The sequence below is a fragment of the Pleurodeles waltl genome, chromosome 1_2, assembly GCF_031143425.1.
Source record: "Pleurodeles waltl isolate 20211129_DDA chromosome 1_2, aPleWal1.hap1.20221129, whole genome shotgun sequence".
NCBI lineage: Eukaryota > Metazoa > Chordata > Amphibia > Caudata > Salamandridae > Pleurodeles > Pleurodeles waltl.
Window position 1 is genome coordinate 357,269,637 of NC_090437.1, and position 23,182 is coordinate 357,292,818.

At 42.6% G+C, this 23,182-nt stretch overlaps 1 protein-coding gene across 1 annotated transcript in view; it reads right to left on the reverse strand.

The window, feature by feature from the left end:
• Positions 1-1,928: 1,928 nt before the first annotated feature.
• Positions 1,929-23,182, reverse strand: part of NDUFB6 (NADH:ubiquinone oxidoreductase subunit B6) — a 141,616-nt gene continuing 120,362 nt past the window's right edge. Inside the window, exon 4 of the mRNA XM_069239727.1 lies at positions 1,929-2,089. Coding sequence (XP_069095828.1) covers positions 2,021-2,089 — 69 coding nt within the window. The 3' untranslated portion in view covers positions 1,929-2,020. The remainder of the gene's footprint in view (positions 2,090-23,182) is intronic.

Sequence of the window (23,182 nt, forward strand, 5' to 3'; positions counted from 1 at the left end):
TTTTGTCAGCTATGGCCAAGGATTATCCTCCCCGAAGTGCCTTTGCTGAGGAGTATTTTAATCAGCGTTTCATCAAACTAAACTGTGATTTAGATGGCAATAAGTTAAATCTCTGCTAACAAGATTTTAACTGTTGCAGTTTATTTTCCATTGAGCTTGTTTTTCAGTCAATTGTAGTGCCGCAGCTGATGTTAATTTGATAATTATGAAAAATGAATCACACGTTCTTCACAGAAGTTCCAGAGGAGTAGTGAGTTTCTAGAAAATTGCAGTTTTACCAGTATATTCGCTCCATAGACATAGTTATGTGTTTCATATGATTCACGTTCTTTCAAGCTCATACACTCTGCTGTTTACACCGCATCGCTGGCCTCCTAGGCAGGGATTAGATGGTGTTAGTGCTATTCATACACAAGAAAGCACCACCGTGCCATGAAACCCTGTACACCTACCCGAAAAAAAAGTGACATAATGGGGAGCCACGGGCAATGGCCAATATAGGTGAAGGGAGCCGCGGGTTGAAAAAGTTTGGGAACCACTGCTCTATTATGATCTCCAGCCTGCAGCCTTTTTTCTTTTCTTGTCATCAGTCTTTCCTCTTTTTCAAATCTTTTACTTCTCTTGCAGGTTTGCACTGATTGCTGGGGCCAACCTGCGTACTACACTAATTAACCATGTAAATACTTCCATCTACGGGTTTTGGTCTTTCCCTGTGCTATGTTACACCTGGAATTTATAGGGTTGTAGCTACAAGAACCATCAGAGTATCCTGGAATTACTATATTTATTCTGGGCAGGTCGAGTCAGGAAAGTGTTACCTCTAATTTTGGTAAGTTCTCTTCCCTGAAATGAGCACTTTATATGAAAGAAAACGCTAAACTGATTGGTGGCATATTTCTCTTCTATTTGTTTTTATTTCTTTGTTTAGGTCTTGCCTCCATACAGCTTAAGCTATGTATTGTCAAAAACATTGTAAACAATACAATAAATACAGTGGACTTTGGGTCAACCCCTTACTCATAAGTGGCCAGTTTTCTTCATCTCATTTCTCTGCTCAAGTGATTTTCCTTTCTATGCATTTATTTTTACCAACCAGTAGCATTTTTATTCTCATCTTGTTTTGACTGGATGCCACGTATCCTCCCACCGCGGACGTCAAACACTGCATTGCAAGACCTCTGAGGGATTATGTTCTCTTCATCCATGTCTCCCTACTATTAAAAACTCCCATCAACTCCCCCAACACCTGCTTGCACCCCAACCCATTCACACTGTGAGACCACCCATTGCTGCATCAGCGGATGGCTATCTCAACCTTTCTTGAAATCATTCTAAGACAGCCGTCATTCCATGTATAGAGGTTGGACCATCATGTTTTCCCTCTGCACTCAGTACTGGAGTGTGTGGGGACAGGAGTTAACCTTCCCAGTGAGACAAGCTGTTACATATACTGTGCAGGCACCCATGGGCAGCAGCTTTGCGAATGTTCTTACTGGCATGGCAGGCGGAGAGTGCACAGTGGTGTAAGACTGCACCGCCACGTGTTCATCCCAATCAAAACCAAACGTTGGCAAAGTCAACAAGTCTCACCTGACTTTGCCAAAGCGTTTCCCACTACATAGCTACCGTGGATACGCTTGTGTCTGTGGCAGTCATATTTGGGGAATAGAGAACTGATGAAACCAAACAGGTTTGGCTGGTGAGCACTATGTGCTTTCCCAATGTTTTTTGCAATTTGTTTTGTAAGTCTGTCATACCATCACAGTTAAGCCATCGTTCCAAAATAAATTGTTTAGTTAGATCCCTGTAATCTATGTTGTACATTTCTAAAGCAGAAATGAAGGCCTATGAGATGTCAGGTTTAAGTAGGTGGAAAAACATGCAAAGGAAACAATCGGAGTTTACAAAAAAAAAAAAAAACACACACATTTTTCTTTAAGTTGTCTTTAATGATAAATAACGGTTTCCTAGTCAGTACAGAGATTCAGTAGATATGTGAAGGATCAGCTGCAGGGGTGGTCTAATGATGGCCATGGTCGTCTTCTTTCATTGGTGGAATTACTTCTCCTGTTTCAATTACAGTATCACCCTACAAAAAAAAAAAACGATGTTAAACTGACAGAAATTATTACACGGTCACTTGTTGGGGGGGAGAACACAGTTTCTACATTAAATGTTTTTTTAATTGGTTATAACAAAGAAAATAAAGCAGTGGAAAAAAGTGCCTGTGATTCAGATGCCATTTTCTTCATTCTCATTATGAAAATCGCTACATTACACCAAATTTACTGGCAGAAAATTCACAGCAATTCAAGCGTTTTTCACAAAATAGAATAAAAATTAGTTTTTCCAAAAAAGGTATTTGTTTTGGCTATCTTCTGTGATTATGGTATCAAAGAGCTTTTCGAAAGTTCGTCGTTTACAATACTGACGAGTCTGATTCAGTTTGTGGAAATGTGTGGCAGAGTGAGAAACGTCTCTACAGGGAGAGAGTGTGCCACTATTGATGATTTGGGAGTCTGAGGCCGTAAAAAAAGTGTGTACAGATCTTCTTAGTGAGCATGCATGGCCATTAACTTCAGAGTTTCCAAACAGCAAAATACAGAGATACGATTTTTTTTATTTTTTTATTGGAGGGGACAATTTTAAAAGGGCATAACTCCAGTCTTTGAGATCTACATTTTGAAGGCAAGCCCAAATGTTTTGGGGGGTGGTACACCAATTTTTGACATCGGACATCTTAAAGGTCAGAGTTTTTTGCAAGAGAGCATAGAAAAAAAAAAGGAGAATATTGAACGTAGGGGACAAATACAGTTTTCATTACTAGGACTTAGCATTGTCGTTTGAGAATTAATTAGGTGACGGGATCAAAAGGTTTGTTTTCTACAAAAATGGTATAACTGAGTACATAGGCGATTCTAGTAAGAACAGGTGCAAATTAAAATAATTATGGTGGATGGATGGGTAATCCAACCCCTCCCCTCCCTCCCCCCCAAAAAAAAACAACCTTTTCATTTTGTTACCTGCCTGGCTTTAAATTGAGCAAGGACCATAGTTTGGGAGGGACTATATAGGTGCCTTGAAGGCAAACACTAGGATAACGTTTCAAATTACGTACATTGTAGTCTACATTATAGTTCCATTTGCAATTGTTCAATGATGGTCAAGGGCTATTAATCTGAAAAGCAACACAGCCGTACTGCAATGGAGGAAGGGTGGGTGCGTGGAGGGTGTGCAACTAGAGATTGCTCTAGTCAGATACCTTTTAGACTACGGAAGCTCCCTACACCTTGGTATCTTCAACAAAGGCACGCTCATCTCCAAAAGACTAAGTATGCTGTTGTTGGTTTGGTATCATCAACACATGGTTTTGCTTCTGTCCCCTTATAAAGACTGCCAGTCTTTTAGCACTACGTTTAAATCCACATACGTACAATTCCCTGAACATTGCATTACAAAGCTACACAATTCTGTGAAGATAAACTCCTTAAATACCACCTAGGTTCTAATTGTACGATTTAGGAGGAAAAATGGTGTTGCGACTACTCCCATCTGGACTGCTTTTCGTTTGTTGACTATTATAATCAATCATTGCTTATGAAATTATTAAAAACTTGACTGATTAAGAGGTCATGTTTAATAGGACACAGCCTATTATGAGGGCATGTAGCAGGGAGGTTGTCAAATAACAAAGAAACGCATTTTAAATTTGCATGTAGAAGAGTTTATTCATACCAAAGGGACCCACGCACATAGCTGCCTCTCCGTCCTGTCGTAACGGTCAACTCGGGACCGAGCTGCTCGCACTCCAGAACGAAGAGAAGCAACCAATGAAACAAGGGTTCCATCGGAACCATGCGCGTGAAACATACCAAAGAAATAACATGGCACAATACAATATTTGAAAGAAGATTAAAAGTAAATTACATATTACAACATCTCCCTCCTTTATAATAAAAAACAATAAAACACTAAGACAGAATAAAATCTCTAAATTTAACAGGTAAGTTAACTTGTCTCGAACTTCTAGTAGTAACACATTTAGAATGAGCCTCATTCATGCATTTGTCACTATCAGGACTTGAACCATTATCAACAGTTTGATGATCAGAATTAAAAATCGGAACCTCAGAATCATGCAAATGATCTGAATCCAAATTATTAGATTTCAAAGACCCATCACATTCAAATTCTTGTAAATCTGTCGACAACATTGACCCTTCGTCATGTTTTAAATGAGACATGCTCCTGAAAATCTTTAATTGCTCCAAATTAATAGGAATTACACAACTTCTGCTCCACCAACCTCGTCCCTCTAATAATACAGAAGCTTTGGTAACCTTGAGAACTTTAGATGGAAAATGAAACTTAGATTCTCCTTTTCTTACCCTAAAAGGTTTTTTAAGTAAGACCCAATCATTTACTTTTAAATCAACAGTTTTTGTGGAAAATCTGTGATCAAAATTACATTTCTGCTTAAGTTGTTTATCAAAAACAGAACATCTCATGGAGTTTTTAACCAACTGAGATTTCTTGTCAACATCATTCAAGACATGAAACATCCATCTTGGTACAAGTTTGGTTCTGGGATCCCTTCCCCTTAGTAATTTGAATGGAGAACAACCTGTAGTTGAATGAGGAGTAGAAAGATATGCCCAAATCTTCTCTTGCAGAAATTCTGCAACATCAACATTTGATGCTAAAGCAGTCTGAATTCCTTCTTTAAGAATCCGATTTACCCTTTCCACTAATCCATTCGCCGATGGATTGTGTAGTGCCACTCTGAGGTGTTTGATATCATGCAGACTCAAGAATTCTGAAAATTCTTTAGACAAAAAATGTGAACCATTATCAGTAACAATTGTATTGACAGGCCCTTCTGATCTAAATAATTTGCTCAAAAAACTGATAACTACATCAGAATCAGTTTCAGAAGTGAAGGAATAATAAACCCATTTGGAAAAATAATCCACCGCCACCACAAGATATTTCATGTGCCTTGGTAACAAATGAAATGGCCCAGAAAAATCCAATGCGACTTTATCCCAAGGTTTCTCCGGCAAAGGAACAGGATATAAAGGCTTAGAGACAGTCCTCCAATGTTTATCAGAAACAATACACTCGGGACACCTGTTGACAAAAGAAACAATTTGCTTATCCATGCTAGGCCACCAATATGACATTTTAAGTTTTCTGGATGTAGCTGAAATACCCAAGTGACCTTCGTGGGCAAGTTTAATAATTTTGTCCCTGATGTTGGTAGGAGGAACGATGAGATCACCCCTCAGGCAAATACCATTCTCACATGTGAGCTCACTTGACACATGATAATAAGCTCTAAGCTCCCCTGACAAACTTCTCTCAGCAGGCCATTTGGTTTTCAAAAATTCTGCTACTTTAGACAACGTAGAGTCAGAGGACATAGCTGACACCCATTCTTGCTCAGTGACATGATTGTTAAATACAGCTAAAACATCCAATAGGGCTACCACACACTCTTTTTCAGCATCAATCTCAACTGAAGCTTCATAGGGTAAAGGCAAACGGGACAAACAATCAGCACGAAAGTTCATGCCTCCTTGCACATACTTCAGCACCAGATTGTATTCTTGCAATTTGGATAGAATGCGAACTAAACGTGCCGATGCCTTACCTAGACCATTTCCATTCAACAAATGAACCAAAGGTTTATGATCAGTGAATACTTCACACCTATTGCCCCAAATATAAGTTCTAAACTTCTGAACTGCCCATACACAAGCTAAGGCCTCCCTTTCGATAGTGCTATAATGTTTCTCTGCTTCTGATAACATCCTAGACGCAAAAGCAACAGTGTTTTCACCACCATTCACCCATTGACCAAAAACAGCCCCAATACCAACTAAAATGGCATCTACCATGACAAAAGGAATACCTGCAGGGTCAAAAGGTTGTAACGCAGGGGCTTTGATAACTACATTTTTAACTCTATCAAATGTGAGATTTAATTCCTTTGTCCACTCAAATTTAGTTCCTTTTTTAAGCAATGATCTAAGAGGTTGTACTTCCATAGCATATCCCGGAACAAATCTAGCATAGTATTCACAGAGTCCTAGAAAAGATTTTAACGCATCTTTATCAGAAGGAGGACATGCCCTACTAACAGCTTCCACATTGCTAAATTTAGGTCTGATTCCCTCACCAGAAATTACAGGACCAAGATATTCCACCTCGGTTACAAACAATTTACACTTGCCAGGTCTTACTGTCATTCCCTTCTCTTTTAGAATACTCAAAACCTTTTTTTTAAACTAATAAATGTCCTTTCTCTGTTACTGTGTGTATTAAAATGTCATCTTGGAAAGCCAACACCTGAGGTAAGTCAGAAAATAAATCATCCATCAATTTTTGAAAAACGCTTGCTGCTGAAGCAAGGCCAAACGGTAAGCGTAGATACTTGAATACCCCAAATGGAGTTACAAAAGTGGTTACATCTTGAGAAGATTCGCTTAATGGAATTTGATGGTATGCCGAGTGAAGATCTATGGTAGAGAACACCTTGGAGTTACCCAAACTCGTAATCATTTCTTGAATACGTGGAAGAGGATGATTATCAATCACAATGTTTTGGTTAACAGACCTCAAGTCCACACATAACCTCAATTCGCCATTTTGTTTCTTGGTAATTACAATGGGTGATACCCATTCTGAGGCATCTGCAGGAGTAGTTATCCCCTGAGATTGAAGTTTATGTAATAAGGCCTTCAAATCCACTCTTACACTCAAGGGTATGGGTCTTACTTTGTGTACAACAGGAGTTGCCCCCTTTTTGAGTTTTATGCCATGCTCATATCCTTGCACTCTCCCAATTTGGTCTTGGAATACTTCCATACTTTGCGTGGTGTCTTTAGAAATGCACACACTGGCTACCGAATCTGATAGAAATAAATTAGGTAATTCACCTAGAATCACTGGAACATCATGGCCAGGATGCAGTATTATTCCCAAACGTGCTAAATCCTTCCAACCCACAATATTACGTCCTTTGACGGCTACATAAATTTTTGTTACAATAGTTCTGCCAAGACATTGAAGATCTGATACAAAATAACCCAAGAGGTTAATGTCTTGTTCTCCAAACGCTTTAGGAGCAACATCAGGGTACTGTAATTCAATGGAACCCTTCCACAACTTAAAAAATTTGTGATCTGCTAAAATAGTAATGGGGGCTCCTGAATCAGCTAGAACAGGAATTGTTTGAGAACGAATCACTACATCACACATAGACCCTTTTATGACTTTCTCAGATTTTCCACCCTGACCATCCGAAACATCAATGGTTAATAACATATTCGAAAATTGGTTAGACATCTGTGAGCTTTCGTCATCAACGTCAACACTGTTGATTTTGACTTTGCTATAAAAGCCTCTGTTTGAGGGTTGTGACTGACAGACTATTTGAAAATGTCCCATTTTATGACAATTATTACATTTCTTACCATGTGCCGGACAAGAAGTGTCATTACCAATATGAAATTTTGAGCCACACCGGAAACACTGTTTTGAAAATTTAGGCACTCTTACCTTTGGCTGTTTGCTCAGTTTGTTATGAATTGCACAAACAGTTTCTTTCTCACTAATAAGATCAACAGTGCTGTTCTGATTAGCTAAAACTTTGGAAGTATTTATGGACCTTTCAATCCCTTTAGCTAAAACCATAACTTCTTCCAAAGTTGGATTGCAACATGACAAAAGTCTTTCTTGAATCTTTTTGTGAAAACAATGAAACACAAACTGATCCCAAATATAAACATCAGTATTTGGACCAAATTCACATTTAGCTGCTAAAACTCTTAAGTTTGCTAAATACTCCTCAATTGACTCATCACTCATTTGTTTGCGCATAGCAAAATTAAATCTTTCAAGTAATACATCGGAGTCTCCAGAATAATGCTTTGCCATACGTTCCTTTGCTTCAATATAGCAGTTCCATAGTACATCACCTCCACCCGAAGATGAAATGGCTGGTAAGTTGTCGAATATTATTTGAGCTGCAATTCCTAGATGATTAAATAATAATGCCTTCTTCCTATTAGGAGAAAATTCCATAGCGTCAATGGCTGCCAAGTAGTTTTCAAAAATGCGAATCCATTCCGCCCATTTAATGTCAGGTTTACCTGCTTTCTGTAAAAAAACTGGTGGTTGTACAATATCATGACTTGATGCCATATTAAAATTTTGGAAAATACACAAAATATTTTCTTTTAAAGAAACAGGAAATTTACAGCAAAGTACAAGTGAATTTTAATGCGATGTAGAAAAATACACAAAAAAACGAAGAATCCGTCTGTAAATGACACTACCAGGACGTCATTTTGGAAAAATGAAAAAATGTGTGTCCATTGTTAAGGTAACCAAAAAATCACTGCCACGTAGAACTCGTAGAATAGTTGTGTATCCGTTGGTAAGGCAACCTTAGAATCGCTGCCACGTAGAACTCGTAGAATAGGAAACCGTCACCAAGGCAACCTTTTTTTATAAAAGAAATTTCAGCTGTGCAGCGCATGAAGAGCGCGAGGGCGTGAAGGCAACTACAGGCCTAACTGAAGCGTAACATCTAAGGCCAATCCAATAGAGGCAAAAAAAAAAAATTATAATAATATATATATGTCCCTCCTACTCACACCTCCACGTGCAGCCAATCCGTTTCAAAATAACTTCTTTCCAGGAAGCAGAACAACCGAAGTGAGCACAGCAACAATAATCAGCTCCCAAATGCCAGGAAACGGAACAGCGCCAAAACTGACACCAACAAGGAACAGGTCACCAATGTAGCAGTGATGTCAGGAAACGGAACAGCACCAGAACTGACACAAATAAGAAGCAGCTCACCGATGGGTCCCTTCTATAAAGTAGCTCTTTCTTGACCCCACTCCTGGTACCAAATATGTAGCAGGGAGGTTGTCAAATAACAAAGAAACGCATTTTAAATTTGCGTGTAGAAGAGTTTATTCATACCAAAGGGACCCACGCACATAGCTGCCTCTCCGTCCTGTTGTAACGGTCAACTCGGGACCGAGCTGCTCGCACTCCAGAACGAAGAGAAGCAACCAATGAAACAAGGGTTCCATCGGAACCATGCGCGTGAAACATACCAAAGAAATACCATGGCTCAATACAATATTTGAAAGAAGATTAAAAGTAAATTACATATTACAGGGCAAAACTTGTTTTTAGCCAGGCTTAATAACTGATCTACAAAAGATAGCATAATATTCAAATTCATTTATACAACCCTTTAATAGACTTCTGTTTTAATTCACTGAGAGTAATTTGTGTTAATGTTTTCTTATCTTGTAGTAAAACATGCCCCGCTTATAGAGAATCATTTACACTCAATGTCAAGTGTCCTTATAAGTAGGGACCTGGCAGGGTCTTGTTTAGAAAAAAAAAAAAAAAAAAAAAACAATAACTAGAGGCATCTCGTCTGACCGGGATCCTCTTCCAGAGGAGTGACATAGTAGAGAAAAGCCTGCAATGGCAACTGGAGTGTAGACCTAAAATTCAAACTGTTCCGGTGGCCTAGCAACCTATTACAACACAATAAAGCAGTATAACATATACAGGGAGTGCAGAATTATTAGGCAAATGAGTATTTTGACCACATCATCCTCTTTATGCATGTTGTCTTACTCCAAGCTGTATAGGCTCGAAAGCCTACTACCAATTAAGCATATTAGGTGATGTGCATCTCTGTAATGAGAAGGGGTGTGGTCTAATGACATCAACACCCTACCTATATCAGGTGTGCATAATTATTAGGCAACTTCCTTTCCTTTGGCAAAATGGGTCAAAAGAAGGACTTGACAGGCTCAGAAAAGTCAAAAATAGTGAGATATCTTGCAGAGGGATGCAGCACTCTTAAAATTGCAAAGCTTCTGAAGCGTGATCATTGAACAATCAAGCGTTTCATTCAAAATAGTCAACAGGGTCGCAAGAAGCGTGTGGAAAAACCAAGGCGCAAAATAACTGCCCATGAACTGAGAAAAGTCAAGCATGCAGCTGCCACGATGCCACTTGCCACCAGTTTGGCCATATTTCAGAGCTGCAACATCACTGGAGTGCCCAAAAGCACAAGGTGTGCATTACTCAGAGACATGGCCAAGGTAAGAAAGGCTGAAAGACGACCACCACTGAACAAGACACACAAGCTGAAACGTCAAGACTGGGCCAAGAAATATCTCAAGGTTTATGGACTGATGAAATGAGAGTGAGTCTTGATGGGCCAGATGGATGGGCCCGTGGCTGGATTGGTAAAGGGCAGAGAGCTCCAGTCCGACTCAGACGCCAGCAAGGTGGAGGTGGAGTACTGGTTTGGGCTGGTATCATCAAAGATGAGCTTGTGGGGCCTTTTCGGGTTGAGGATGGAGTCAAGCTCAACTCCCAGTCCTACTGCCAGTTCCTGGAAGACACCTTCTTCAAGCAGTGGTACAGGAAGAAGTCTGCATCCTTCAAGAAAAACATGATTTTCATGCAGGACAATGCTCCATCACACGCGTCCAAGTACTCCACAGCGTGGCTGGCAAGAAAGGGTATAAAAGAAGGACATCTAATGACATGGCCTCCTTGTTCACCTGATCTGAACCCCATTGAGAACCTGTGGTCCATCATCAAATGTGAGATTTACAAGGAGGGAAAACAGTACACCTCTATGAACAGTGTCTGGGAGGCTGTGGTTGCTGCTGCACGCAATGTTGATGGTGAACAGATCAAAACACTGACAGAATCCATGGATGGCAGGCTTTTGAGTGTCCTTGCAAAGAAAGGTGGCTATATTGGTCACTGATTTGTTTTTGTTTTGTTTTTGAATGTCAGAAATGTATATTTGTGAATGTTGAGATGTTATATTGGTTTCACTGGTAATAATAAATAATTGAAATGGGTATATATATTTTTTTGTTAAGTTGCCTAATAATTATGCACAGTGATAGTCACCTGCACACACAGATATCCCCCTAACATAGCTAAAACTAAAAACAAACTAAAAACTACTTCCAAAAATATTCAGCTTTGATATTAATGAGTTTTTTGGGTTCATTGAGAACATGGTTGTTGTTCAATAATAAAATTAATCCTCAAAAATACAACTTGCCTAATAATTCTGCACTCCCTGTATACTCACATATTAAGGCATTTTACCAAACTATCCTAGCTGTAGCAAAAACCTCAGACAATGTGCACAAAAAAACGTGTAATTATATGGTGTATTACATCCGTGAGAAACTAACACTCCTATTTATAATGAAACTGTATGTAACTATGCTATGCAAATGCCTCATACAACATTAGCAAAATGCCCCTGCTATGCAGACCTATGTGTGTGTGTATATGTATATATAACACATTCACCCAATACACAGTGTATGATGGAAGTAAATTGTATTGGATGGTACCACATGGAATGTAAAACCTACATTAAATAAACTCTGAAAAGGAAAATCCAGCACCCACAGACAAAAAGGGTAACTTCATCATTATAGAGAGGTTCCCAACTGAGCATTCTTTAGTAAATCACAAACTATTTGTAGTTTTGACAGATGGGCTCTCACGCAGGATAGCCTTGAAAGACGTTTACTGTATCAGAGATAGAATCCCCAAACCGCAGTCTTGCCAAGCACAGCTAGCAACCGGACTGCCTGCTTCAAATATTAGAATCCACATGTGTCATATAGAATGCAAGCATGTCATAAAGGAACCCAGAGCTTCGGCCTGACTGAAGCCGACTAATTACATTATAACATATCTCCCGTCCCTAGGAACCACACATGTTCCTGAAAAACTCATACCATCACAAGCAACACTAGACTAATGCTGGACACACAAGCAAGATACAGAGTTCCTGGCTAAAAGGTCCAGGCATGGCACAAAACAAACCAGGACACATCAAAACAGAACACAAATGAAAGAACAACTACAAGCAACCCAACACAGTGCCCTAATTAAAAGCAACTTACAACACATCCTATCTGCAAACATGGTCCCCCCAAAGAGCCTGGAGGTCTCCTCGTCCTCACCTCCCTTACAACTAGTAGTCATCCTATTGAACCTTTGCTTCTCCCCAGAATACACGTGGTTTCCTGAGAACAGTCCTCTTCTTGACAGCATGTAATTTTATTGTTATTCATTAATAACCAAGGAGAGCCTAGACCTTCAACATCATCTGACTTCTTTGCCACACTCTTCTTTCTCTGGTACAGGGCCAGTCTCCCGAGATTCCATGTTTGCTTGTTATCAAGCTTGATCCAATTGCCACCCACAGCCTTGACCTTATGAGGCCCCCGAAACGTAGTCAATCCTTTACCAATTCCACCTGGCTTAACTTCCCCCCAGTCTCTTGCATCAATGAACCGTTTCTGCAAGTTTTTTTTATTTGGTACCCCCATTTGTTCCCCGAGGCTCCTTCACATGTCCAGGAGGGAACCAATTTGGTTCCTGGCTGTCTCCCTTGCATCATCTCAAATAGGATCTTTCCTGTACTGGCATTCACCATGGTGCGATAGGCCCATAGCATGTCTTTGACCGCATCCTGCACAGACAACACAGCACTACACGCCATTTGCATAGTACCCTTCACCAATTTGTTAACCCTCCTGACTAGTCCATTCCCTTGGGGATTGTACAATGAGGTACAAGCATGCTTTACACCAAGGGTATCCAAAAACAATTAACCTCTTGTGAAGTAGGTGGTGTACCACTGTCGTTAAGTACAACCGAAGATATACCCCTCTTTCTAAACACCTCACCTAAAACATCAATGGTTGGGCTAGTAGTAATACACTTCATAAATACCGCCTCCTCCCATTTAGATGCTGCATCAATCATCACAGTGGCAAAGTTTTCATGGTTTGGGAGGAATGCGAAAGGTCCAATAAAGTCTAAACACAACTTCGCCCACAACTCATTAGCTTCAGACGCATGCTGTTTTTCATGCAAACTGCCTACATCCACTCTCAAATGCTTCTCAGAATCTTTGCACTTTTCACACTTCTCTACCCACTCCTTTACTTGAGTGGCCATGAGTGGCCACCAAAACTTTTCCCTCTCTCTCTCTTAATGGTTAGGGTCTGACCAACATGTCTCGTGTGCCAAGCTAATTAACCTAGATCGGTCTACATTGGGTGGCACATACCTTTTATCTCTCATGAACAACCATTCATCATGAACCGAAAGTTCATCTACAATACTGAGGAATAGTTTTACCGTAGCTGGTAATGTACTTTCTCTTCTCACCATTCCTCTCACCAATTTTATGACATTTTTGAGGGTATCATACTACTCCATTGCCCTGATCAGTCCTCCTTAGAGACTGAGGAGCTCATTATGAACTTGGCGGTCTGGGCCGCCATGCCAGCGGGAAATACCGCCATCCGGCATGGCGGCCCAGACCGCCATATTATGAACCGCCCAAAACCCCACGGAAGAATACACCGCCACCGGTAATGCTGGCGGGGGAGGTGTATTCTTATCCGACAGGGCAGTGCTGCAAGCAGCGCTGCCCTCCGGATAATGATACCCATTCCACCAGCCATTTTCCGGCAGTTCACACCGCCAGGGAAAGGCTGCCAAAATGGGTATATTGGGGTGATTTGGGGCCCCCGTGCAGTGCCCCGTCGCGCAGGTCGGATCTGCACGACGCTGCATAGCGGCGGCTCCACCGGCAATGTCCCGGCCATGCATTCTGCTGGGCCGGCGGGCGGAATGAACATTATACGGCCGGCAGGGTCCCAGGGGGGCTGGCGGTCTGTTAAATGACCGCCAGTATGAACACGGCGGTTAACACCGCCATGTTCATAATGAGGGCCTGAGTTGCCTAACCCTTCTGTGCTATCACCTAGACTAGTCACGACTTTTTCTGTTGCTAATTCAGAGAGATCTACAGCTTTGTCAGGCAATCTAGATAAAGTGTCTGCAGCTTCATTTTTCCATCCCAGCACATACTCCAATCTTCTCTCATTCCTGCAATTTGACTGCTAATCTTGCTCTGCATGAACAATTAATTATAGCTCGCGGTCCCAAATCTTTAAGAGGCCTATGGTCCATCCTCAACTGAAACACATTTCCGCACAAAAATATCTTGAAATAGCTAGTTTCCCAAGCAGCTGCCAATGCGTCGCCTTCAATGATGGAATAATGTCTAGCCGCATCTGTCAGTGAACGTAAAGCAAAAGCTTTGGTTTTCTCTATCTTGGAAGGCATTTGTGCTAGGACTGCCCCTATTCCTACCGCACTGACAACCATTGTGAGTATGGTCTTTAAACCAATCTGATATGGTACCAACACCCCTGCTAGAGCAATATTGTCCTTGACAAGCGAAGAGACTGCTTGTTGTTGTTCACTGCATATTAACTTCTTACCCTTCCACAATAACACTCTCATTGGCTCTGTTTTATGAGCAAGGTCTTGCACAAATTTGGAGTAATACTCCAATAGGCCCAAAAAGTACCTAAGGTTATCCCTGTCATTTGGAACCTCGGCATTTACTATTGCACTCACCGTATTGAGTTGGGGCTTTACCCCCATCCCTTGTGGTAACGTAGCCCAAATATTCTACCCCTTGCATTAGAAACACTCACTCCTCTTTACAGAAGGTTAAGCCTGACTCTTCAGTTCCGGTTAACACCTTGCTCAACACTAGGTTGTGTTCCTCAACATTCTCTCCAAACACTGAAATATCTTTCCGAAAAAAATTACCCTACTGAGACCTGAAATAATTTTAGTTATTAGCCACTAAAACACCCTTGCAGATGAGCACAGCCCAAATCAAAATGTGCACAACTGAAACATGTCCTCAGAAGTTATAAACAATATAAGATGTTTAGAATGTGGGTGGAGCTTCCCTTGGTGGAATGCGCTCCTTGAGTCAAGTTTTGAGAACTATGTTCGCCTGGACAACATAATAAGGAACTCATTTATGTGGGGCAAGAGAAAACTATCCATCACCACATTCTCATCGAGTCTGTGGAGATCAACAAAAAACCTAGGGACCTATCAGATTTCTTGGTAATGACCACTCAGCTGCCTGTACAATTTGTATCACTTTGTCTTCCAATAGTTGTTGTGGTATCTTCTTTACTTCCATCGGGATCTTCCTGGTAATACATTTGACAGGAACTGATTTTTCTTTTTTAAATTTGATCTCATGCACATAGTATTTGGCTTCTCCCAACCTGTTATTGAAGATCATCTCAAGTTGGGACAGAATGTCCTTCAAAGTCATTTGCATCAACCACCATTACTTTGTTGTCAGCTCTCAGATTTACTACAATATGGAGGTTGCGTCAATGTGACCACACTAAAATTGCAAGACTACCGGGCACAACAAACACCTTTCCTGTTGTCCTGCAAATTTTATCAGAGCAGTTATAAAAACCCATTACTCCTACAATGGCTCCTTGGTATCCTTCCTTTCAAAATGGCATCTGTGGACACCAACTTCCCTCCTGGCCGTATCCACCATTAGCTACACCCTCTTCCCACTGACCTCAAAGTCGGCTTTGGGACGTGTTCTCCTCTTTGCGAGATTGATACTTCCCCCAGCACTTTCACTTTGTACCACGAGTACTCTGTGTACTATTTTCTCCTCATCTACATCCACTATCTTGCTCTCTGTGGCTGTACACATGCATGAAAAATGTCCTTTCTTGCCACACTTGCAGCAATCTTTACCCATAATTGCTACCACACCTGTGGCTCGAGATGGAGTTTTTCCCAGTATACTGAGATTCTCATTTTTGATTTGTTTTTGGACCATTAGAAAAGTAATTTAGCTTGGGTAAACCACTGATCTGGATCGAATTGTTCTGGATGACATTTTTTTTAAATGGCTGATGTGTTGCAGTGATGTAATATTTCAGGAACCATGAGATCTATATACTTCATTTTGGTGTCAAAACATAGGTTTTCGGGGTCAAGCAGTCTTAAAGAGACAGAAAATAACTCTTCAGAGGAACCTTTCTTCCATTTTCCAAAAGGTCAGCCATAATAGAGGAAGAAGAGACATATATAGAAATTAAACAAATAATAATGGCTTTTAATCGATGTACGTATACATTAAACAATATTTATTATTTAAAAAAAAAAAAATTATGTTAATCATTCCTGTTTTAGACAAATTTTCAAAGTTCACTTTGTTTCGGCAACTGCTTCTAGTATATTTGCAGAATATTGAATATTTGAGAAGGGCATATTAACAGGGACATCTTATTGTAGCACAGGTTTTGCAAGTACCTGTATGTGTAAGTTCTGTGGTCAGAGGCTTTAGAAATTTTACAGGTTTTAGCACCCTATCAATATCTTTCCAACCAAATTCACACAGATGTTTCTCTACATATGCATGATCACAAATATTTACATATCTTGTGATCAAGTAGAATGCTCTTTTAATGTGGTCACGCACAAAATATGACGTTGGTGGAAGGTCATTTTGCAGGACTGATTTCTTGTGACAGTCAGAACTCGTTTTCCACAGACGCACAAGGTATTTTTCTACATCTTTAAAGTCACGTTCTTCTTCTGTCTCAGCTTGCTTTTAGAAATCTCACAGGTCCAGCAGTTAAAGTTCCAATCTTTGTTCCAATTTTGCTCATAGTGTCATCAACTGTAAGAATATGTGCCTTGATAAGAACACTGGGCATCTCTGGATAATGTTTCGTGTACAGAATAAGAAGCAAGATTAAGGGCCTTATTACGACCTTGACGGAGGAGTTTCCTCCATCACAAATGTGACAGATATCCCTTCTGTTGTATTACGATCCTCATTGAATATAATGGGATCACAATACGGCAGACGGGATATCTGCCACATTTGTGATGGAGGAAATACTCACCCTCCCCTACCCCCCCCCCCCCCCATCTAGGCCGTAACAAGGCCCTAAGTGTCTTTTCTCGCCTCTTGCATAATGTATACATAACTCTGACAATCCCCGACTTATAAACACTGCAACAAATCTAGGTAACACAATAATAACCCCTGTGTCATTTGACAGTACAATGACTCGATTGGAACCATTTCGAGCAGCCCACTCAACGTGTGACACAGCACTAATTTCAGCTTTCTCCAATTTGCGGTTAGGTTCTTGAACAATATAACCTGTACTTTTTGAATATAACTCTGTAGGCACCAACTACTCATTGAGAATCATTCCACTTGCAATAATTTGAAATTCAGTTTTCCCTGAAGCATCAGCAATGTTTTGGCGAGTTAACATCTCCAAAATCATCTTGTTTGATGTTAATGACCAAAATGTATCAAGTTGCACAGATATAGGTGTCAAATTTGGATGCAGGCAAGGTCAATTGTTCCATTTGTAGACATTTGTTTGATTCTCTCACATTCTTTGACATATAATTCAAAATAAATATCAAATACAATAAGCAGTTCTTGCAAGGTGCACACTGACTTTGATACCTGTAGAACAGTCTGAATGACCTCTCCGAAGTTTTGCATAGATGAAATATTGACCATTTGCAACTCTGAAATATAGCCCACAAAAACAGCAGTTTTCAATGAGGACACCTTTTTCGAATTGAAATTCTTGAGGTAAAAAGTTTTTTTTCAAGCTCTTACACAAGCTTGTGCTTTACTGGTTTGGTTGCAGAATCTCCATGAAATAATGTGTTTCTTGGAAGAAGATCATGCAACAATGTCCTTGATAAATTCACCCCTCTATTTTGCTTCATCCATCGCTCTATTTGCTTGCGAAAGTTGTTTTTTTGTAATCGGTTGTATAGTGGCTGGATGGATGAAACTCTTATTATGGCAAATAAAGCGCAGAAATTTAGCTTTAGTGATTATGTGAAACAGTTTTTTTTCTATTTCAATACAAATCTTTCCTGCTTCAGTTCTGGGTATAGTTTCTATCCATGTTCCAAGACACATCTAATAGATGTGTCTTTATATCATTATCCACATATTGTTTGGTCACAAAGTCGTTGGGAGGCCATCCCCAGCTGGGCCTCGTCATTTCAAAGTGATTTCCTTGCTGCTGCATGAAATGAAATGAAAAAGGCTGTAAACATGTTTATTAAACGTTCCCCTCTCTTTCCTACAAGTTCATGATGAGGAACAGTTTCACGATGGTCCATTAATTCTGAATTTGTCACCTCTCTGCAAATATTGCAAATAGAAAGGACTTAATGGTAAACTAGCTGCAGTTGAGCAACATATTCACTTTAATGTGGCTGACCAACAATTCCCATAAGCTTTTCTGTGATCTCTAAAACGCCTGTTCTAGTTTCATACCTGGAGCCACAGCATTGAACCTTCCCTCTCTGTCTTTCACCACAAAATGTCTTTTCTGTAGAAGTATGGTTTTTCCACCTCCAGCTTCTTCACACTTTCTAAATACCAGGAACCATATCTCGGGTAGTTTATGAAATCAAATTTGTAAAACACAGTGATTAGTGACTCCACAGTCTTCACTTGCAGCTCCCAATCACCTTCCCAGTTATCATGTACCATGTATTTCACTAGAGCTATCACATTTAAAACATGTCCCCAGTACTTGTAAAGTTCTAATTTTCTTTACATTCTTTGACAAACTCTACAAACTTGGTTTTCAGGTTTTCTGTTTTTGAACAGAGTGTATTGAACATTGCCTGGCTTTGCATTACGTCTTTTGAATGAACTGCACCCTGTGCCTTGTTCACTTCTGAGATAAGATATACAAAACCTAGTATGTCATTCTTGTTCCAAAAAGCATTCGAGCGCAGTATTTCTATAGCCCCAGATGTGATAAGCATACCTTGTAACAAATAAACATGAGTTTCCGCTTAATACTGACTGGCCAGTTTTGCTTCCAAAGATTTCGGCCTCAAAAAGTGCAAAGTCTATGCCACATCCACTGAGATAACTTCCTGCACACCGCAACACAACTTTTGTCATATGGAAAATGCCACTCTTTGGATAAAGATCATCAAATTCTACTGGATTGCTCATAAAAATGACAGCTACAATATGGAAAACACCTTCATTACAGAAAATTGGCAGGATAGGCTGGCCTTCAAGCTGAGCACGCACAATTTTTTAAACTTTTTTTTAGAGCTGTGTATACTGTTGCTTAGTTTGTGACTGTAGATGGTATTATTGATAAAAACCCAACCTTCTTCAGTGGGGTGGCATTCTGGGAGATCAGAGCATGAATGCCAGCCCGCAAAGGAACTGTCTTTTCTTTATCTGTCAGTCCGCACCGAATAAGTGCTATAATAAATTCAGTTAAATCAGCTCTGTGAACCGCGGCATCAGATAGACGAAGATCCATGTCGTCGGCCACTTTGAAACTTCTTGGTAGACTGGGACGTATTGATAGCTTGTAGTGATTTTGCACACACTGGCAAGGCAGTTGGGTTATGAGTTTGCAGCTTTATTTGTTTATGCTTATAGCTGACACAGTTTGTTTTCCAGCAGCTACTTCATTGGTACAGTCTTCAAAAAGCACCTTTGCAGGATCATGTGTGGTGGATGTTCCAAACGAAAGCGGTCTTCAAAATCAAAATTATCAAGAGCAGCAATTGTAAATCCTTTTCTGCTAAAGTGAATTGGAAGTGGTGTGCTGTCAGATTCGCAAGATTTTACATCACTAACTGCTAAAAAGTTCCTGCTCCGTACTATGGCCCTCATTATGAACCTGGCGGTGAGTGATTAAGTGGCGGTAATACCGCCAACAGGCTGGTGGTAAGTACCACCAAATTATGACCATGGCGGTGAAAACTCTCAAATGCAGCCAATGTACCACACCAACTGCCACGGCGGAAACAACAATCACCACGGCAGCAGCACACAACAGCCAGACGGGAGACAAAGTACCGCCCACCATATTAAGACACACGAAGCCACCACCTTTTCCGCCAACAAAAGCCTGGCAGAAACAGAGCTCAGAAGTGAAAGGGCTCGCCATTGGAGACACAGGGAAGAACCATGCCGGCATGGAACCCGAACTGTAAGTTTTCCCGATGATCTTCTACGTCATGCTCCACCTGGAACACCAACGCCAACCAAGATGATGACGGTGAGTACAGCCCCCTAGCACACGAGGGAGGGAGGAAAACGAGAGTGGTACACACACACACACACACACACAACCAGCTGCACACGTAAACCAATGGCACACGGCATAATAAAACACAGACCATAATGCTGGAGTAACAACAATGTATTAGCATAGCAAAACCCACCACACAAACCAAATATATACAAATGTCCATAAAGGGCCAATGCCCAGTTCAAAGTCATGAGGGCATACAAGGCCAGAGGCCACAGGGCACAATCCAAGGCCCAACCTGTACCCTGACACAGCTGGAGAGAACACTGCAGGGGCATCACTTTGCAAGTGGGAAGGCACCTCAGGGGGGTTGGGGGAGCACTCAGCCGAATACGGGAACCTCCCCACTGGTTCTGAATGGGGCAACATGCCCATTGCTTTGTCCTGGGGAGTGCAAGGCCACAGTCTCTCAAGTGGGTGACTTGCCCACTGGTTCTGGAGGGGGCAACATGCCCATTGCTTTGTCCTGGGGAGTGCAAAGCCACAATCTCTCATCTGGGTTGCCCACTGGTTCTGGAGGGGGGAAACATACCAATTGCTCTGTCCTGGGGAGTGCAATACCACAATCTCTCAAGTGGGTGACTACCCCACTGGTTCTGGAAGGAGCAGCCCGCATAGCAGACCCTGGAGGGTGGCCTACATGATGACGCAAGCACTGTGGTGGTGGTTGTTGGAGGAGCCTCCTGGGCAGCCCCTGCACTTCCTGATGGCTGCACATCCACAGCTGGAGGTGGAGGCCCTGTGACAGCTGGTGGTGGTGGCGGTGTTAGCCTGACAGCTTCTGCTGGCATAGAGTGCCTCGTCTCCTCCTGTCCATGGGTCGTGGATCCCTTACCCTTCCTGGCAGGGGTGGATGGGCTCTTCCCCTCTCTGCCTGGTGGTGCAGGCTCCATCCCCTTCTTCACATCTGGTGCAGGCCCCTTCTTCTTCACAGGTGGTGCAGGCCCCTTCACACTCTTCTCTGGTGGTGCAGGTCCCATCCCCTTCTTCTCTGGTGGTGCTGGATCCTTTCCCTTCTGTGCTGGAGGTCTGGTATCCTTACCACCACTAGGGGGTGCTACCACAGTCACGGTCACTGTGGACTGTTTGGCTGAGGTGCTGGGCTGTGTCCTTGGTACCCTGCCCATACGTGCAGGACAGGGGTAGGGAGGAGGTCAAATTGGGAAAGGAAAAGCTTTTTAGGGACGGTGGGGCTGGAGGAGTAATAGGTGTGGTTGTTGGAGGTGTATGTCTGCTCGACTTGGGTGCAGGTGCATGGGCTGTATGCTGATGTGAAGTGGGTGGCTGTTGGGTGTGTGAATGCTTGCGTTTGTATCCCTTGGGGGGTGAGGGGGGACAGACTCAGTGGGAGAGGACACAGGGGACACGTACATGGTTGTTGTGGAGGTGTCTGCCAGTGAGGTGCGTGTTCTGCTTGCTGTGGTGATGCTGATAGTGGATGTAGATATAGTGCATGCAGGTGTGAGTGTGGACGTGACTGAGAGGGAAGTGGAGGAGGAGGCAGTGGATGTTGTCGTGTCTTCAACTATATGATGTTTCCACCACCAGTATGCAGGCCATCAGTGAGGAGGGGGGGAGGTCAGGGTCTGACAGGCACCCCTTCCTCGTTGGGAGGCCATCCCCAGCTGGGCCTCCGCAGTCTTCCGTGCCCAGCGTCTCGGGTCCTCCCACGGTTTCCGACGGGTGATGATGGAGTAAAGTCCAGGGTATTGTTCCAGTCTGTTTGTAGCACAGGTGCAGTGTCCAAGGGGACATGGGAAGGGGAGCAATGGCAGTTCAAGGTGGACAAGGTGACTGAGTGGGACACAAGGGTGACAATCAGCAAAGTGTAATTTCCTAGCGGTGGTCTTGGCAAGTGCCTCTAGCTTCTGTCTGGGTCGCAGGGAACGTTTGAGGGGTGGTTCACCTTCTGCAGGGGGAGGGGTGCTGGTGGCCTGTGGGTCCTGTGGCGGGGCCTCCTGCCCACTAGCAGCAGCAGAAGTGGAGGGCTGTTCAGTTGACTGGCTAGTGGTAGGGACCCGCTGGTTGCTTCCCTCATGATGTTGGCCATGTCTGCCAGCACCCCTGCTATGGAGATCAGGGTGTTGTTAATGGCCTGCAAGTCCTCCCGATCCCCTGATACTGTTCCTCCTGCAGCCGCCTGTTCTCCTGCACGTTGTCAAGGATCTGACCCATTGTGTCCTGGGAATGTTGGTAGGCTCCCAGGACCTCAAAGAGTGCCTCCTGGAGAGTCGGTTCCCTGGTCCTGTCCTCCCACTGGTGCACAGCAGTCCTCCCAGTGTCCCTGTTGGCCTATGCCATGGTCCCCTGAATGGTGTGCCTACTGCCACTGAACCCAGGTCCCCGATTGTCTTGGGGGTGAGGTGTGGCCTGGGGTCCCTATACAGGTGGGCACACTGCTGATTGACAGGGCCTGGGGACAGAGGTACACTGGGTGGGTGCTGTGGTGTTGGATCCTGATGGGGGAGGCTCTGTGGTGGTCTGTGATTGTGCTTGAGTGACCGGCTGTCCAGTGGTCTCAGATGGGCCAGGTAGGTCCTCCAGATCCTGAAGTCCAGAGTTACTGTCATCACTGGGGCCTCTTCTCTTGGGGGCTGAATAGTGGTGGCACCTCCTCTCCACTGACATTGGCTAGGGTACCTGTGGGGATGCAAGTGATGTATTATGCTTCATGTGTGTGACATATTGTACATCCCTGGCTTCCCCTCGATCGTTGGTGTTGCCCTGCCAGCTTTTGTTTGTGTATGGTGATGTATTGTGGGATTGTTAGTTTCCCTATGCTGTGTATGCTTTAGTGATGGGTATACATGCAGGGCTGAGGGGGGTGTCCATGCATTGGTATGGCATGCAGGGCTTGGCATTGGGGTTAGTGAGAAGTGTAGGTACAGTGTGTGGGATGAAGTGGAGTGATGGGAGTGAGGGTGTGGGTGTGAGATGGCATGCAGGTATTGGGGGGTGATAGGTAGTGAATGTTGACTTACCAGTGTCCAGTCCTCCGGCTACTCCAGCGAGTCCCTCTGAATGCAGTATTGCCAAGACTTGCTCCCCCCATGCTGTGAGTTGTGAGGGAGGAAGTGGGGGTCCACCGCCAGTCCTCTTTATGG